Consider the following 19,412-nt stretch of genomic DNA (forward strand, 5'->3'; position numbering starts at 1 on the left):
AAGGGTCAGTCTGTTACCTAAAGAAGCCTGTCCTGAATCCTTCCTTCCCCAGTTCACTTCTTTCTCTACATTTCTTTTTTTTCGGTCTTTCTCGTCAACACGTTACTGTCCCTCAGTTCCCAGCTTCTCCCTACTTTCAATCTACAGTTTGTCTTTTTCCTTCCCTTTCTTGCCTTCCCTGGTTTCCTCTGTTACATAAGTTCTTCATCCCATTTTTAGGTTCTCCCCCAACTGGTAAAGCTGATGTGTGCAACAGGGCCCAGGGAAGTGCCTGCGTGTGGGGAGATGTGAGTGATCACACCTAATTTTTTTTCTCGTTACATAGATTTCTACGTACAACTTTTCTTTTAGTCTCTCAGGAAAGAGATATGCAAGTAATCTTTGGCTTTTCCTCTCCTTCACTGTAGTGTATTATAGAATTATAAAAAAATTAAAAAGCCTTTAGAATTTAGACTTGGGTTTCAGTAACAATTGTTCCACTTACAACCACTCGTACTAGTTAACCAGTTTTTAAAACTTACATTTAAAACGTTCCTTTTATCAGATTAATATGCTTATAGATTATAAAATTCAAACAGTATTTCTAGATTGGTAAGAAAAAATGGCAATTTCCCACACCACATATTCCCACTCCAAATTCCTTCCTCTACGTTCAACTCTCAAGTTTCTGATGTGATGTCCTTCTTTTTCAGTCCTGTGTACTGTCTGTGGACATCCTAACCCAACAGGTGAGGATTTAACTCTTCCTCCACCCCCATTTCCTAGACACTGTGGGGGCCAAAGGAAAATCACTGTCCTCCCACCTTCTAAGTCTTTCTAGCTGGGCTAATAGTCAAGTTAGCATGAGATGGGTTAACACGAGGAGGAAACATCCAAATCTTGTTATGGATGACATGCGAAGGTGCTGTGAGAATATGAGACCCAAAGACACACTGGGCAGTTGAGGGTTATTTGCCATTTTGGACAGAGGAGGCGGCAGGGGTGTGGGATTTCAAAGGGAAAGCAGGTAATTCACAGGTAGAAAGAACAAACATGTGGTAACCAAATTCTTTGGGGCCACCAGGAACAATGGGGCACTGAGGGCAGCTCAGCCACCAGGCTCTGCTAGTCCCTCCCTGTCCCCACGTTGTTTATATTAGGGTGCTGAGGGGATGTCTCTTCCTTCCAGCAGGTTTTTCTGCCTGGATTCCTTTCGGCAGCTGAGGGAAGGGTCAAAGGTTCTTTCTGAGTCTTTTGTTTCTTAATAAACAGCTTAAAATCAATATCCCAAAAAGCATATTTTAGGGTGGCAAAACTTTGGCTCCCTCAACACAGATGTTTATGAATACATATAAGGTCGCCTCCCATTCTCAAAAACAGCTCCATCGTCCTGTTGACTAAGTTGCCACTCAGTGTTTGCCTACTGAAATCGTGTGACCACCCTTCATGGCTGAGCACATGCTGTGTCTATTCTACCACTTGTCACTTAACTCTACAGATCCTTTAAAACATTCAAACATATCGAGCATTTGGTGGGTCACACCTTTCCTGGAGATGTGTCCCCAGGGTCTTCTGCTCCAGTCCAGGTGGTCCTCAACCTGCATCCTGGGACCATCCCTGCCCAACACTGGATTCCCACTCACCAGGTCCTAAGTATTCCTGCTTCTTGACTTCTTAGTTTCGGAGAAAAACCTCCTCCAGCATGTTTCTGAAATGAAGCACTTGGTAGATATTTTCAAGCTGCATATCTGAAAATATCTTCACTCTACCCTCACATTTAACACAGTTTGCGGGTAGTTTTTATCGCGCTCTACTACCAGTCAACGTAAAATGTATAAATACGTTTCCCGCATACACTGTGTTAACTAATTAACTTTTTCACTGAGAGAACTCCATGTTAGGATTAATTTCTTCAGAACTTTGAGGTAACTGCTCCATTGACTTTTAGCTTCCTGATTCTGTTGAGAATTTCCGTGCCTTTCTGATTTCCAATACCTTCAATGTGGCCCGTTTATTTTTCCTTATGGGAACTTTCTAGGATCTTTCCTTTATCACTGAAGTTTCGCGATGACGAGCCTTGGAGTGGACCTCTCTGGGTCTATCCTGCGGGGCGTGTGATGCCCTCAGTATGAGAACAGCCTCCAGACCTGGGAGTCCCTGAATTATTTCTTGAGTCATGTCAGTTTCTCTGCTCTCTCCCCTGTAATCGCTATTTTCACATGTTGAACTTCTTAATCTTCTACTTTTCTTATGTTTTCTTTTTTCCATGTCTTGTTTTTACTGAGTGATCAATTTTTTTTTTTTACCAATTTTTACATTTATTTAATATATCTTTATTGATTTCAGAGAAAGGAAAGGAGAGGGAGAGAGAGAGAAACATCAATGATGAGAGAGTCACTGATGGAGCCCACAACCCGGGCATGTGCCCTGACCAGGAATCGAACCCCCATCTCCTGGATCCCAGGTCCACGGTCAATGGCTGAGCCTCGCACCGCCGGGCGACCACTTTTTACATTTAAATTGTTGCTTTCTGAATTTTCAAGAGCTCGTCCTTTTTCTCTGTTCTTTTATGTACCTTTGCCTTCCAAGTGTAACATCACCTTCAGACTACCTTTTTACAACACTTCTTTCTTCTTCTAGTTTGTTTTTCCATTTTTTTCTGTCGACCTCGTGTCTGCGGAGCCTTGGTCATCTGTGTGCGTTTAGGCGGCGGCAGGAAGGTTTTCTGGAAGCTCTGGGAGGTCGGCGAGGACCCAGGACGGGAGGACCCCGTGAGGCATGCGGGCCCCGGGCAGCCTGCGCCCGGCCCTGCCCCTCGTCCTGGGCTTGCTGCTGCCGCTGTCCTCTCGGCTCTGGGCCATCTCGTCCCCGGTGTAGGCCCAGTGCCCACTCCCAGCGCCCACTCCCACTCCCAGCGCCCAGCTCCCGCTCCCAGCGCCCACTCCCAGCGCCCGCTCTCACTCCCAGCGCCTGCTCTCACTCCCAGCGCCCAGCTCCCGCTCCCAGCACCCACTCCCAGCGCCCACTCCCGCTCCCAGCGCCCAGCTCCCGCTCCCAGCACCCACTCCCAGCACCCGCTCTCACTCCCAGCGCCCAGCTCCCGCTCCCAGCGCCCAGCTCCCGCTCCCAGCGCCCAGCTCCCGCTCCCAGCACCCGCTCTCACTCCCAGCGCCCAGCTCCCGCTCCCAGCGCCCAGCTCCTGCTCCCAGCGCCCAGCTCCCGCGCCCAGCTCCCGCGCCCAGCGCCCAGCTCCCGCGCCCAGCGCCCGCTCTCACTCCCAGCGCCCAGCTCCCGCTCCCAGCGCCCAGCTCCCGCGCCCAGCTCCCGCGCCCAGCGCCCAGCTCCCGCGCCCAGCGCCCGCTCTCACTCCCAGCGCCCAGCTCCCGCGCCCAGCTCCCGCTCCCAGCGCCCAGCTCCCGCGCCCAGCGCCCAGCTCCCGCGCCCAGCGCCCAGCGCCCGCTCCCAGCGCCCACTCGCTTCCCGCAGCCCACGCTGGGCTCTGCCTCTTCCTGAACCTCGCCTCTCCCCGACCGCGCAGCGCGCCTTAGGACGGCCCGTCTCACGGCCTCTCTTGGCGGGACCCACCCGGAGCAGGCGCCGAGCTTGGCCTGCGGGTTTATTCCACTTAGAAAAAGTGCCGGGAGAGCCCCGTGCGCTCGCTGAGACGCCCGCAGGTGGGCACCGCCCTCGGGATGCTCCCCGAGCGACAGGCGGGTTCCCCGCGCCGCAGCCTCCGGCCGGGCCGCGTTCCCGGGACGCGCGGGTCGCTCTCCGCAGCGAGGGAGGCCGGTGCCGGCGCTCGGCCGCCAGGACGCTCCCGGGAGCAGCGGAGAGCGGGCCTGAGCGGGACTCCGAGGCCGCCTGACCGCCGGCCCACGCGCTCGCCCCGAGGGGAAAGGAGGCGGAGACGCGGCGAGCGCCCACTCGGCCCGAGACGACGCGCGGCGGGGCGGGGCCCGCTCGCCCGGGGGACCGCCGCGGGCACCGACTCCCCCGCTTCCCGCCCCCAGCCCCGCCGCGTCCCCGCCGCACCTCGGCGTCAGGGACCCCACCCGCCCCCGCTCCTCGCGGCCTCTGGCTGCGGACCCAGCGCCCAGAGGCGCGAGCCACCGGCGGAAAGCCGGGGCCGCCCATGCCGACCTCTGTCGCACAGCGCGGTTTCCTAGGCAACGGGCGCCGCGCCTGCGTACCTCGCTCCCTCGCCGCGTCGGCCCCGCCCCTCGCACGGGGCGGTCCCTCGAGCGGAAGCCTGTCGAGCGGAAGCGGAAGTGCGCGAGCGGCTGCGGCGGGACCGAGGGCGCGGGGCTGGTCTCGGCTGCGCTGGCGCGTCTCTGGGTAGGGCCGGGCCTGGGGCTGTTGCCGTGCGGCGCCGCCCTCCCCCTCGGCCTCGGCGCCCTGCTGCGCGCGGCTCTGCGCGGCCGCCCCTGCCGTGAGCCCGGCGGGCCCGCGCCCTCGGCCCCGCCGGTCCCCTCCCGGGCCCGCCTGCCTGCCCCGGCCGGGCCCGCCGCCCTGCTCCCCGCGCCCGCCCCGCGCCCGCCGTCCTCACCCCGCCCGGAGCCAACGCTGTGCGCGCGCCTCCCGGGCCCCTGCGCTGCCCGGACCCGGGCCCCGGGACGGGGGACGCGGGCTCGCCGCCGGCCGGGAGCTTCCCCCGAGGGCGCCGTGTCCCCGTCGCGGGAAGGACGGGGTGTCGGGGCCTGAGGCCGTGGGCACGTTGGGGGAGAGGATGGTTCCAGGCGCCGGGCCTCGGGCCCTTTCCCTGTGAGCTGGAGGGGTCATGTCTCATCTTCCCTATTTTTAAGCGCTCCTGCCCTTTCGCTTCTCAGGTCCGCGTCGGGCCGCGCCCGCCTCAGCGCCCTTCCCGTGCTCTGCGGGGCACAGCAGCGAGTCGTTGGAGGCGAGCAGAAAACAGCCCCTAGATGGTAAGTCAGAGCCTGAGGGAGCCTCCGAGGAGGATGCCGTTTTAGCTTTGACTCGTGAATTTAAAAATGTATATTAGGTTCTTATCCTGAATTCTGCATAAATGAGGCCCCAGTTTTTACAGGTCTGCACACAGTTCCCTCTTCTGTGACACTGGTGTTTCATTGCCTCTGAGGGGTGGTCGCGAGCTGCAGTGGGTGGGGAGCCCCAGGGGCCCGCATCTGGGTTGCCCCTTAGATTGGGTGGGATCAGAAATTTTGTGAGGGCCCCAGGGACTGGGAGAACCGTCGGGGAAGGACACATCTCTGGAGTGAAATGCAAAGTGTTGGGTGGGGGCGTGTCCCAGTGAAAGGAACACAGGCTTTGGAGGCACAGGGGTTCCAGTCCCAGCTTTACTGTTACTGTCTGTGACCTCGGGCAGGTCACTTCATGCAACACACACTGCTGACAGCTGCCCAGTTCTTCCTGCCTTTGCTGGCAGATGTGTCTTTTCCAAGAGTCTGAACAAAACTGATACTGTGCCAGAGGGACCAGAGGGGATGTTTGCTATGGGGCTTTCTGATTTAAAAAGTAGCCATGTTCTTGTAGAAAATTCATAGAACAGACTTTTTACAATCTTATGGGTTTTGACATATGCACCCCCCCCCCCCCATGTTTCTTTTTTCCTTAACAACCCTGAGCCTTTGCTTCCCTCTTTAAAGATCCAGATGTTAGACAGGGACTTTGTCTTGTTCACTGCTGTGTCCACAACTACTAGCACGGGGCCTGGAGCATAGTAAACTCTAGATGAGTGTTTATTGAGCACATGTGGACATGTGGGTCTCATGCCTTTGGTTTATTTGGAGGACCAGAATATAGTCTCTTTACTCTCTTTAGTCTTTGGCAGTAGGAAATAGGGTTCTGTATCTTTCTAGTCTTGGCATTCTTCCAAAATAGGGAGAGTGTGAGATACTGGGCGGCCAGAACAACCGCCCATGAGAGCCCCTCATTTATCTCCAGGCTTGCTTGCCTGCCTCCATTCTCCAGGACATAGGCAGGGCCATGTTTCTAAAATGCACGTGCTTAAGAGCTTTGACCGACATCTGACATCCCTTCTGATGAAGTGTAAATGCATGTGTGGTTTGCACACTCTTTTGCTGTCTGGCCCTGCCTACTGCAGCCTCAGATCACTCTACCTCCCTTAAAGCAGAGGTTCTAGCCATACTTAGCATTTGGGGTTATTTTTTTCTATTTTCCATGTTTGAGGAACATAAAGTTGCAGGTTGAACTAGTTAATAGAACAGTTGTTTTAAGCACCTTAGAAATATCCACTTAATAATAAAAAGGAACCTGGACTTAAAAGAATTTACCCCTTACCACTCTTGCTTCATGCCTGCTGTCCACCTACTCTCCGCCTCTATCGGCCACTCAGGACGGCCATTGTGGGTCCCCAACCTGCGCAGGATCTTCTGCTGTGTCGTCCCCCCACTCCCCCCCACATTCACGCTCTCTGCCCTTCTCTGTCCTACAGTTAAGCCCAAGTGCCCGTTGCCTGTTGGACATTTTCCTGCTGGAGTGTAAGGTGCTGAGGGCAGGGCTGTCTGTCACGTTCATGGCTCGTGTCTACTGTAGTGTCTACCTCAAAGCTACTGGCTGACTAATTATGTTCAGAAAAGACTACCTGGGTAGTGTTGAGGCGAGCTGAGTGCTAACGAGTTACAGCTGCAGATGGACAGCCTGTGTACTTTGCCTCAGCATTTTCCCGTCTAAGACTCATCTCAAGGAGATGACCCAGGATGTGCTCAAAGGTTTTTATGCGTGGATGTGAGTCACATTCTTATGGCGTACAGTATAGGAAATAACTTAAACATTCCGCAGTGGGGTTCAGAGCTCACTTCACATCCACATTGTGCACCCATTAAAAGTTACACGATACAAGGTCAACGTCCTGACTTGGGAACACATATATCGTAATAAATTAAGTCACAAAGTAGATTATAGAGTAATATGGTCACACTTTTTATAACAACTAGAAATACATACTCTAAAATATTTATTGTAGCCCTTATCTTTGAAAGGTGAGTAGTTTGTTTCTCTGTTCTATGATTTTCTGCAAAGAGCATGGTTAATTTATTTTTCATGGCTACTGTTTTAGTCAGAAAAAAATTTTACAAATATATTTCCAATATTAAAAAGTAATCTAGTTTATAAAAGTCGTAAGTATAGTAAACCCTCATATTTATATGGCTTTGTTTTAAATTTTGAGATAATTTAAGAATTTTGGACTGGTGCTGGGCAGATTTTATTAAGCTTTAGGTAATTGATGAGAAGTGTTTGATGAATAAATTTATAATCTAAATGAAAGTACGTCACACCAATTTATGAAGTAGGTTGTGTAAAGCTCACTTTGCAGATAAGAGAAACGAAGCTTATAGAATGAGGTGACTTGCTGAGAGTTTCACTGCAAGAAAGCAGAGGTTTGAGTTTGACTCTAGTTTGATTCTGGAGCCTTTCCTTTCGTCATCAGACCTGCCCCGCGCCTGCCTCCTCTTAGAGACAGCGCACAGGCGTCTGCTGACAGCTACTGAGCGTCTGCATCAGCCTTGCTCTGGTTTTCTGACTCAGCACCAGGGGTCATGGCCAGATTTGTGGGGGTCCTCCAGGGCACCCTGAGTCTGGACGTGTATACCTAGGTGTAGTAAAGTGGATCCTGATAGCTATAGGCTTGATTCTTGGTTGAGTAAGCTTCTTATTCTGACATGTAGAACAGTAAGGAGGACTTTATTCAAGACTTGCCATTGGGGGGAGGGGTGGGGGGGAGGGTTATAGCCAACAGACAGAGTGAGGGATCAACAAGAATCGGGGCAGGGACTGAGGAGTTTGATCAGATGTCGGGGTTGGGGGATTCTCTAAACTGACAGCAGGATTCTTGGTAAAACTGGCCTCTGCAGAGATGAGCAGGAAGCCTAAGATCGCAGCCTTGTGGAAAAGAGGGCCCAGAGGAGCCTGCTTGACGTTGGTCCAGGAGGGTGTCTGCTGGATAAGCCTGTGTGGCAGCCCTGACAGGTGGAGACCACCTGAGTGGCAGCTACCCTTAGTTTACTTACTCGCCTGGTTGTCTGGATCCATAAGTACTCAGTAGACGTCTATCTAACACTGTCCCATGTGCTGCTGTGGGATAAACCTTGGAATCCTCATCCCTGTTCTCTCTCTCTGTACAGGGTTCCCATAAGTTGTGTTTTTTTGTTTGTTTGTTTTTTGGGGGTGAGGGGAGGAAAGGAGAGAAGGAGCAGACTTCAGATATCCCACATCAGCCATGGGGGGCCTCACTGAGAGGACCCAGGCGCAGCCAGCACGTGACCATTGAAGTCTCAAACAAGCACGGAACAAAGGACTGCATGGTCTGTCCCTGTCCTCCAGCCTCCGATTAGCAGATCCACTGACACTGTTCCACTCTCACAGGGTGTAGCTCTAAATTTGCTCTCCACTCAGATCAGAACCCAAACGCTGGTGTTGCGTGTTGTTTGTAGATTTTTGTCTTGCAGGGATAAATCTAAGGTTATGGTTTTATTGTTCTGTGGGACACAAACCTGCTTTGTCTCCAACTGTAGAAAGCTTGTTTTAGTCAACTCCAGCTCTTCAGGTCCCTTTGCATGGGTGGTGGGTGCCCTGACACTGTTGGGATGCTGGCCATATCCGAAGGTGGCTGCAACCACTGGTACTGGTGCTCCTGCAAGTGCTGCTCTGCACATGGGACCTGTCCCCATGGCTGTCCATAGGTCCATTTGTCCCCGTGTCTGGAGTGGCTCTGGATGTGTAGTCTGACCTCTCCTGCTGGTGGCAGGTAGGGCTGATGTGTTTTTTCTGAGGCACGCCAGTCCATTCTCTATCCTCTGAGAGACTGAATAAAGGGGCTTCTGGACTGGGCTTTCTTCTGTCCACTTCCTGTTGCTGGTGGCCAGCGCCTGGGATTGATCTGGCTGTGAGGACGATGGAGCCCTTCCTGGTGGGGAGGCTGCCTCTGGGGCAGCGTGCTCCCATGTCCCTGCTGGCGGCTCCGTGAAATGTCCTGCACTGGTGCTGCTTGAGGGCACAGCTCTGCTGCTTACTCCTCCACCCATACTTGGAGTCTGTGCACTTGGTGATTCCTGATTTCTCCTTACGCACCTGCCCTTTGATGCCTTCATTTATTCATCCACAATTACTGGCCCCTCGAGTGGCAGACACTGCTGGGTGTTGGGGATGTGACAGAGTGGCCTCTGCCCCAGAGGGGCTCACACCCGTGGGACTGGTTTCCCAGGCTGTATTTTGGGCTATAAGACTCCTACCAAATGAAACATGACTTGTTTTCTTTCTAGACAACAAAATTTCCATGTAATTTACAGGTAGAATAAATTCTATATATGTGGAATCGTCTTTAAAACTACCTGAAGGTAGATGATGAAAAACCTCAGTATTGCTCTTGCCAATAAAAGGCTTGTAAAACAAACAAAAAAATTGTTTAAAAAGGTAATGTCCATAAAATTATCTTTTTTTAAAAAATTTTTTTAAGCCTCAGCCAAGGATATGTTTTGATTTTAGAGAGAGGAAGGGAGAGAGAGAAACATCAATTGTTTGCCTCGACCAGGGATCAAACCTGCAACCTTTTGGTGTACGGACAATGCTCCAATCAACCAGGCCACCCGGCCAAGGCCACAGAATTATCTTTCAGAACACTTGTTTCCCACCATGCTGCCTACATTGACGGGTGGGTGGTGTGGTGCTGAGCATGTTGAGCTGAGTGGAGGGTCCCTCTGCTGTCACAGGTTCCAGGTTTTTGTGTCCGAATTTTTCTTTGCAAATGCAGTAGAAGAGCACATTGTGCGGTAACATTCCGGATGTAGTTTGTGATTCAAAATGGGAGAGATTGGCAGCGTGAAAGGCAGGAAACACCAGTGCGTATTTAATCAAAATAGTGAGCTTTCATTGCTGGGGTAAAAAAGGAGGAAAAACATTTGAATGAAATCAAAGCAGAGCTGAGCCTGATTCCTTGTAAAATAAAGGAGAATGTTTGGGGAAGCTCAGCGTTGTCACTTGCAGTTTTAGTAGAAAAATGCCTGAAAGAAAAATCCTTTTTGTTGGTGAAGGAAGGCAGCCAGACCCAACGTGGTGAGGCCACTGCACAGATGGGGGCCCAGCTTGTAGGGCTGGGGGTGAGAGCAGGTTCTGTGCTCCCACTGGCTGCTGGTGGGCTTGGGAGAGGGGTCCACAGAACCCAGCTTGGAGCCTGGTGAAAGAAGGGAAACCAAGTCACACAGCTTGTAACATTTAGTTTTGCTTCCCTCCTTTTACACCCTGTCCAGACCTGTACCCACCTACCTTTGGAACATCATAAAAAAAACCCCTCTGTTTCAGAAACATGTAGCCTTCCTAAACTAGGACCCATGCCTGGAGGTCCAAATGGCAACCACCTCATAGTTGAGATAATCCTCAGAAGTCACATACCTTAGTATGTTCCCAAGATAAACACCATCCTAGGGATCCACACAGGTGTGTGGATCCGTGTGTTCTGTTATATTTAATAACTAAACGAACAAGAGTTCTCTACATTTCAACAAATGTGTTACTTGTGTCCACTCAACTTTTATATATTTTTCACTTAATGGCTCTTAAACAGGCAACGTCAAATCCTGATGGGGCCAGTGTTCATTAACAGGCAGTTCTCACAGGACACCCTGTGCAGTGCCCACCGCTTCTCATCTGTGACATGGAGTTACAGATGTTTACCTGTCCGTCATTGTAGAGACAAGGTTTTTGTGTGGAGTGCGCAGTGTGTCTGCTGGGAGTGAGCTCCCTGCAACGAGGGAGCTGTTGCCAGCGAATGGGCTTCAGCCTCTGATGGTTGCTGCACTCAGTCCTCAGTCCACAAGAGGCTCCTGTGTTCTTGTGTTGCTTTTGCATAATGAGGATTTTTTGTTTTATCAAAGGACACTTCGCCCTGACAACTTAAAGAAAACCAAAGTGAAAAGAACAGGCAGTTAAGGCACAAGATGTCATAATTGAGTTTTTCTGACCGTTGGGGGATGTTGTTACCACCTCAAGTAATGTCTCGTGTCACATCTTTTATTATGGAAAGATGTCTTAGTATCAAGTACTCTGCTTAGATTTTTTTTCAGATGTTGAGTTCTAACTCTAAACTCTATCTTGAATTTTTCACATTTTAGAAAGGGCAGTTTTCCATTCAAAGTCAGTTACCGTCTCAGATGTTACAAACATTTGCTGTAGTGAACTTTATGTACTGTATTTTTGACCTGAAGTTGGGGATCCGTGCATGCGCAAAGCTCACCTAACTTATACATAGATTTTTGACTGTATAGATAGGCAGCACCCCCTGATACCCACGTTGTTCAGTGTCAGCTAGTTCTCTTTTTAACCCCAAAAGTCTCCCCTTTGCAAATCCGACCCTCCTGCCTGCCCTCACCCAGATAACCCCTGATATGCTCTCTGTCACTACAAATCAGATCAGCTCTCAATGAGCTAGAATTTTATACAAATGGAATCAAACAATGTGTACTTTTTTTTTTTTGGCCTGGCTTCTTTAACTCAACAAAATTATTTTGAGAAATACCGGTTTATGTTTTAGGTTTTCAAAGTTAACTTTTATTTGGGTTCGTAACTGGGAAATACTACTTCTTTGAAAACCGTTACCTGTTTTGAATCCAATTGGGAAATCTCTTGAATAATAGTCTTAGTTTAAAATCTTAAAAGGTGCTATACTCTATTGTCCTTGGAAGGTCAAACTGAAACGTATATTTGGCTGGAGTTCCTCACGCATCTTCATGGAAACTCTAGGCCCGGGTAGAGAATGGATATCGCGTTGTCGTGTATGTGTTTTGTCAGATGCCATAATGACCGATCTCCTTTCCTTTCCAGATCTTCCGGTTCAGTCATGGGTGTGAGAGGCTTGCAGGGGTTCGTGGGAAGCAGCTGCCCTCATGTGTGTACAGTAGTAAGTTTCAGAGAGCTGGCCGAGCAGCACCGAAGCAAGCACCCTGAGTGCCCTCCCACTGTCGTGGTGGACGCCATGTGCTGTCTCAGGTACTGGTACACGCCCGAGTCCTGGGTGTGCGGCGGCCAGTGGAAAGAATACTTTGCTGTTTTGCGAGATTTTGTTGGCATGTTTACCGCTGCCGGCATCAGGCTGGTGTTCTTCTTTGATGGCATGGTAGAGAAGGACAAGAGAGAGGCTTGGGTGGCACGGAGGCTGAAGAACAACAGGGAGGCAGCCAGAGTTTTCCGCTACATCAAGGCACATGGGGCGCAGCCCGGCAGGAGCATGTTCCTCATCCCTCCGGGGCTGGCCGTGTTCACACGGTGCGCCCTGAAGGCGCTGGGCCAAGAAACTCGGTGTTCCCTACAGGAGGCTGACTATGAGGTGGCTGCCTATGGCCTCCGGCACAACTGTCTAGGGATTCTCGGAGAAGACACCGACTATTTGATTTATGACACCTGCCCCTACTTTTCAATCAGCGAGCTCTGCCTGGACAGTCTCAGTACCATCATGCTCTGCAGGGAGAAGCTGTGTGAGAGTCTGGATCTCCACCTGGCAGACCTTCCTCTTCTGGCCTGCCTGCTGGGCAATGACATCGTCCCGGAAGGCGTGTTTGAGACGTTTCGGTACAAGTGCTTGTCCTCCTATACCTCTATAAAAGAGAACTGTGACAAAAAAGGCAACGTCATCTTAGCTGTAGCAGACCACATATCCAAAGTTCTTCGTTTACATCAAGGTGAGAAAAAGCTAGAAGAGATGTTACCTTTGGGACCAAACAAAGCTCTCATTTATAGGGGGATGGAATCATATCTTTTGCCAGGACAGAAATCTCCATGGATTTCCCAAAAAGCCAGAGTTATAACAGTGGACAAGCAAGTATCTGTGAGTTCAGACCCTGAGTCCAAGCAAGAAAGTCCCATGTGTACAGACCCGGAATCCAAGCAAGAAAGTCCAATGAGTTCAGACGCCGAATCCAAGCAAGAAAGTCCCATGTGTACAGACCCTGAATCCAAGCAAGAAAGTCCGGTGAGTTCAGACCCTGAATCCAAGCAAGAAGTTGCCTTGTGTACAGATCCTGAATCCAAGCAAGAAAGTCCTGTGAGTTCAGACCCTGAATCCAAGCAAGAAGCTCCTGTGTGTACAGACCCTGAACCCAAGCAAGAAGACCCCATGAATATGGAGCCTGAAATCAAGCAACAAGTAACCATGGTTTCAGACGCTGAAATCTTAAAGGTATGTAGAGAAGCCCGCCCACACCTAATATGTCCTGGTGGAAAATGTATCCATTGAGGGGCGTGTCAGTGAATATTGACCACCTACAGTGGATAAGGTGCTGTGGGGACACAGCAGGACCCTAGGAGTTTAGTTAGGAAGTTTGACATAAGCCACGAGAACTCACATTGTAAACCATGGTTGACACTGTCACTTGACTTACAGAAGAGAGCTCTGGAGACTTGAAGGAGAGAGGTCCTTGTGGGTTAAGATACAGAGAGAAGCTCCTGAAGAGGTAGAAGTGGAGCCAGACCTTAATGGGGCTGACGTGTGTGCTTCATACAGGCAAAGACTGTAGAGTTGCCAAAATTTAAGATTTCTTGGTAGAGTAAATACAACTGTCTGGATAAATCTGTCAGAGTACCAATTCATTTGAAATAAAAAGAATCAGAAGTGGGAGGGGGAATAGGAATGTGTTAGAAGCTCTTGCCTTAGGAGGGTCGTGAGATACAACTGTGACGTTTCTGATGGATTCTGTCAGAAGGGCACATAGGGAAACAGGTCACTGACCATCTTCATTGGTTAGAGTATCGGGTAGGAACTCCTTAAAAACTTTCTTTTCAACCTTACCGTAAAGCTGCTGGCCTGCCCGCTTTCTTGATTTGAAGACACTTTAGCAATGAAGTAGACATGTTGGTAGTCTTCTAGCCTTAGGATGTCAGCGAGTGCTAGCCAGCCAGGTGTGTTTGATGTGTCACCTCCTACAGTCCTCAGTAGTCTTGAGGTTGGCACTTTCATTAGCCCTGAATTATGTATGAAGAAAGGGAGGGGTAAGGAAGTGAAGACATGTCTGCAGTAATGAGTCAACGTAGCCAATGTGTGTAATGAGACAGTGATTCATGGAGTTTTTGGTATTTCAAGTGGTCCTGATGCCACATTTTAAATGCCGTTAGCTGTAGACTGTTTGGATTTAAATTTTGGGTGGTAATGTAGATGATTATCCTGCAGTGATAAGAATGTCCTTCACAGGAAAATAAAACTTATTTGTAGGTTATTGTAGCCCTTCTGGTTTTAAGTTCTTATTTAATGAGAAAGTGAAATCATTAAAATCATACATCTCCTCACCTACCATGTGCTCAGGCGTGGCAAGGCAGGTACAGACGAGTGCTCAACACGTGGTTTTCACTCAGTAAGAAATTACTGAGCAAAGGAGTGGGTGTGACACAGTTTCTCCTTCCAAGGGGTTTGTATTTAGTGGAGAGATCAGACAAGATGAACTCTGCAGGGTCAGTGTGAGTCGAGCCCCATGAGGAGGGGAGCAGAGGGTTTATGGAGAGGGTGACACTTGAGGTTAGCCCTCAAGGGAAAGGGGCTGGTGAAGTGGGAGGCTAGGAGGACTGGGAGAGATTTTATGAAGCACAGGTGCAGGTGGGAGAGGGTCGAGCATCGTAGGAGCACTGCAGGTATGCACTGTGACTGGTGATCGCAGGTTCTCTGAGGCCAGGAGGTGTGTCCCGGGAAGGGATTGAGGCCATTGTTGTAAAGGGGCCTTGACTGTTAGTGTGAAGGATTTGTGGCAGCTGCGCAGACGCTTAAAGGAGGGCAGTGGTTGGGGCTGTGTTTGCGGATGGTGGAGAGGTGAGAGACTGGTCTGGGGCAGGTCCAGCAGAGCTTTTCCCAGAGTCCTTACTCCTGGGTGGACAGAGGACTGATTTGGAGTCAGTGAGTCTGGTGGGTGCTTGGGTGCTGGAGGACAGGGAGCAGTAGAAAGCTCTCAGCTAAAAACCCAGAGGACAGGAGACACAGGCATCAGCTCGAGTTTGGGGGACAGGTATTCCTCGCTGTGTGCCTGAAGAGCACCCGTGTGTGACAAAAAAGTGCTGACTTTTTCTAGTCAAACGTTCTTTTGTTTGCAAAGAGAAATCCATCGTGTCTAAATTTTGCACAGATTGCTAGGGCCCGTCACGTCCAGGCAGAGAGCTACCTGGTGTACAACATCATGGCCAACGGGGAGATCGAGTGTAGCAACACCTTGGAGGACGCACTGGACCAGGCCCTGCCCAGCCAGGCCTTCGTCTACCGCCCGGTGCGGCAGCGCGTCTACTCCCTACTGCTAGCCGAAGGCCAAGGTGAGTCCTCATGATGACGCAGGGCGCAGGTGATTTCTGACACTGGCCAGATAAGGCCACAGATGCAATTAAATAGGGTTTACTCTTCAGCGAAATCTGTAGTGAGAATATCACTGACATCTGTATAAAGTCAGAGAACGGCCACGGGCGTCTGTGTATAATCAGCAACAGTTGGTCAGCAGTCAGAACATTTTTTCTATAAAATGTTATATTTCTATACCTTAAAAGGACTCGTGCTTTTGGTTTTTTAAAGGATGAAAACCCTTTTCTCCTGCAGAAGTGTTGGTATGTTTATTATTAGCAGACACTGTCTACTTACTCTCCCTCAAAATAGGATTTTCTTAAAATAATTTTATAAAATGTAGAACATCATGTTTTAAAATATAAACAATTTTCCTTTAGGGTGTTTGTAATTAAATTTATGTGTCTTCCCATCTCTATGTCCATTGTGTAGTAGCAGCGAGAGTATAGGGAGAGGATATCAGTGGCCAGAGCAGTGGCCTGGGAACACCTTTAACACCAAGTACAGAGTCCATCAGGCCCCTAACCCTCTCTGAGGAGTAGTTTGGGGGAGTGGGGGAAGGAGAAGAGCACTTCCTCATAGAGACTAGTGGTGCTTAATGCAGGTAGTAATCTGTTGCCTTGCTCACCTGAGACAGGCTGACTGCACATGTCTGATGTGAGAGGTGATGAGAGAGAAGCTGATTTAAAAACAGAAACAGAGCCTATGTAATAAACTTTGGGACCAAATATTGTTAATTTTTTTCTTATATGGCTGGCTCTCTGCCCATATTCTTTCTGAACATGAATGATTGCACATTGACTAATGATTAAAAAAGATATTTTCATCATGAAAAAAGTTTACATTGTAGGATATTTGCCTGGAATTGTTTTTAGAGTACAGTTCACCCTTGAACAAGACAATATAGGGGTTAGGGGCATCAACCCCCACACTGAGTCAGAAATTCACGTACAACTACAGTTGGCCCTCTGCATCCTCAGATTCCTTGAAAATTAGGGGTTTGAACTGCACAGGTCCACTTACTAAAATCTGCGTATAAGTGGACCTCTGCAGCTCAAACTCATGTTGTTCAGGGTTCAGCTGTATTTCATTAAATGAGGTTAAAACACATAAACTTTACTAATTTAAACTTCATATTTTGTTAATGTCCTTTATTTGCACTCATATAGATAACTTCATTAGAAAGCCATAATAACAGGAAACATTGCTTTAATTGAACTTGTCTTCACAATTGATCTTTAACTTCCTTTTCCTTAACTTTTTGGATTTCTGCATGAAGTTTACGTTATTAGGATGTGAAAATAAAATGCTGCTATTGCTGGTTTATTCATGGTAATGATAATGAAGCATTATCGGTCTTATCTGCTTGGCTTAGCTTATCATTCCTTGTGTACTTGAAAATTATGTCTATGCTGCAGTTGTTGAGTGGAGTGTTCCAGAAATATCAGGAGTGAGAATAGGCTGTTCAAGTCGTCTACCAAGTTTCCATTGGCTTGTTCTTAGTTCTTGAGAAAAGAGTGTTTAAGTCTTCATCTGTTATTGTAGATATTTTTATTTATACTTTAAGTTTTGGGGCAGGTTTTTTTGGGGTTTTTCCCCCCCAATACATCTTTATTGATTTCAGAGAGGAAGGGAGAGGGAGAGGGAGAGAGAGAAATATCAATGATGAGAGAGCCAGCATTGATCGGCTGCCTCCTGCACGCCCATGACTAGGGATCAAGCCCGCAACCTGGGCATGTGATGTGCCCTGACTGGGAACCGAACCACAATCTCCTGGATCCTAGGTCTATGTTTAGCTGTTGAGCCATTCCTGGCTGGGCTATACTTTCAGTTTTGTTAGTTTTTGCTTCAGATAATTTAGTTCTGTTGTTAGATGCATATATATTAAGGATTGTTTTATGTTTCTTAATTAATTGACCCTTTTTTAACATTATGAGATTTCCCTTTTTAAAAATCTGGTAATGTTCCTTGTCTTGAAGTTGGCTTTGTCTGAGACTCACTTGTGCACTCTAGTCTTCTTATGATTAGTGTTTGCACGGTATATCCTTGTTCTGTCCTCTTACCTTTAAAACATTTCTTTATATTTGAAGTACACTTCTTTTAAGCAGCATATTGTCTGACAATCTCTGTCTTTTAATTAGAATGTTTAGACCTTTTACTTTTAATGTAATCATCGGCATTATTGGGTTTAAGTCTTCCATTTTGCTCTTCACTGTGTGTGTCCCCCGCCCCCCCTTATATACACCTTTTCTGACTTCTTTTGGATCAAATGAATAATTTTTATTTTGTTTTATATTTTCTTTGGGATTGTTAGATTTACTTGTGTTTTTATAGCAGTTGCTCTAGGGTTCATAATATTCATCTTTAAATTACCACCGTGCCTTCCCGTATTGTTCTACCATGTTATGTATAACGTGAAAACCTACAGTGCTCTACTTTCACTGTTTCTATCATTTTTGCTAATGTTGGCCTAATATCTTCTGTATATTTTTAAAACTTTTTTATTTTGAAATAATTATACACTCACAGGAGTTGCAGCAATAGTACGTTGAGTTCTATGTAGCCAACGCCTGGTTTTCCCCAGAGATGATGTCCTATGTAGTCAAGTACAGCATAAGGCAGGAAATCGACACTGGTACAGTGCTGTTAACTGGACTGCAGACCTTAGTCGCTTCCCGCCCGTTTTTACGTTCCTTTGTGTCTAGTTCTATCCCATTGTACCCATGTTGAGATACAGAACTGGTCCATCACCAGGAACGCCCTGGGGCTGCCCCTCTGTGTGCTGCCTTCTGTCCCCGTCAGCCGCTTATTTGTCCTCTGTGTCTATATTTTGGTCATTTTGAAACTGTTACGTAAATGGAAACATACAGTACATAATTTTTTGAGATTATGCATTTATTTTAAACCCCCTAATACACAATTCTTATTTTTACTTTAAACTAGGGGTTGGCAAGCTTTTTCTGTGAGGGTCACTATAACAAGGATTTCAGGCTTGGAGGTCCCCCCAGACTCTGTAACCAGCACTGCGCCCGGCTGCTGTTGTGAGAGTAGCCACAGACAGTGGGCCAGCGGCAGAGCGTGGCTGCGTCCAGCGAGGCTTTGTCTGGTTTCCCGTGTCACAGAATCTGAATTCTGGGTGATCTTCCTGTGTCGCAGAGTAGTCTTTTGCTAATTTTCAGTCATTTAAAATAATGTGAAAAGCATTGCTAGCTTTCAGACTGTGAAAACAAACAGGCCAGATTTGGCTCATGGGCTATACCTCCCAGCTCTTACTTTAAGCAGCCACTTGTCGTTTAAGGGAATTAATGAATGAGAAAAAGTCATCTACATTCAGGGCAGCATTTTTGGTTTCTTAATTTATTTGTGTACATCCAAGTTTCCTTTAGGATTCTCTTTCTCCAGGAAAGAACTTGCTTTTACATTTCTTGTGGTGCTCATCGTATTTCTCTGAGTTGTGTTCCTGCAGATACCTTTACTTCAGAATTATAATGTTGCTGGATATAGAATTCTAGGTAATTTTTTGTTTAGCGCTTTAAACATGTCATGGGATATCCAGCTTGTATTGTTTCTCATTAGGTGGCAGTGGCCCTTCTTACTGTGGTCCCCCGTGTGTCACGAGGGTGTTTTCCTCCAACCATCTATAAGGCTTTTCTGTTCACCACAGTTTCCAGCAGTTTAAGTTGAGTGTCAGAGTGGCTTTCTCTGTGTTTATTGCACATGAGATTCCTGAACTTCTTGGATCTGTGAGTTTATATTTCCTGTCAAGTTTGGGGAAAAATTGAGTGTTACTTTATCAAATACTTTTTTCTGTCTTTGTCTCTCTAACCTCTCCTTCTGGGCCTTCGATCAAGTACATGTATAGTTTACCCCTCATAGTGCCCTTGGGTACCCCGGCTGGTTGTTAAGCCTCTTTCTCTCTGAGCTTCAGCTTGGGTAGCTCCTGTTGCTCTGTGTTCCAGTTCAGTGAGCCTGCCTTCCATGTGTAAGTGAGGCCATGCGATGCTCGTCTTTCTTTGGCTTATTTCACTTAGCATAGGGGTGAGGAACCTTTTTTCTGCTAAGGGCCGTTTGTATATTTATAACATCATTTGAGGGCCATACAAAATTATCAACTTAAAAATTAGCTATGAGAACTCCTAAA

At 48.3% G+C, this 19,412-nt stretch overlaps 1 protein-coding gene across 2 annotated transcripts in view; it reads left to right on the forward strand.

Annotated features, from left to right (window-relative positions):
- The first annotated feature begins 4,230 nt into the window (after positions 1 to 4,230).
- FAM120B (family with sequence similarity 120 member B) overlaps positions 4,231 to 19,412 on the forward strand; it is a 30,737-nt gene continuing 15,555 nt past the window's right edge. The window contains exons 1-4 of one of the 2 annotated variants that reach the window (XM_081141594.1): positions 4,231 to 4,314; positions 4,806 to 4,901; positions 11,791 to 13,141; positions 15,069 to 15,249. In XM_081141594.1, coding sequence (XP_080997720.1) covers positions 11,807 to 13,141; positions 15,069 to 15,249 — 1,516 coding nt within the window. In that variant the 5' untranslated portion in view covers positions 4,231 to 4,314; positions 4,806 to 4,901; positions 11,791 to 11,806. Of the gene's footprint in view, positions 4,315 to 4,805; positions 4,902 to 10,844; positions 10,901 to 11,790; positions 13,142 to 15,068; positions 15,250 to 19,412 lie in introns of those variants that run through there. The other variant, XM_081141593.1, reaches the window with a different exon arrangement.

The sequence above is a fragment of the Miniopterus schreibersii genome (assembly GCF_964146895.1).
Source record: "Miniopterus schreibersii genome assembly, chromosome: 6".
NCBI classification, from domain to species: domain Eukaryota; kingdom Metazoa; phylum Chordata; class Mammalia; order Chiroptera; family Miniopteridae; genus Miniopterus; species Miniopterus schreibersii.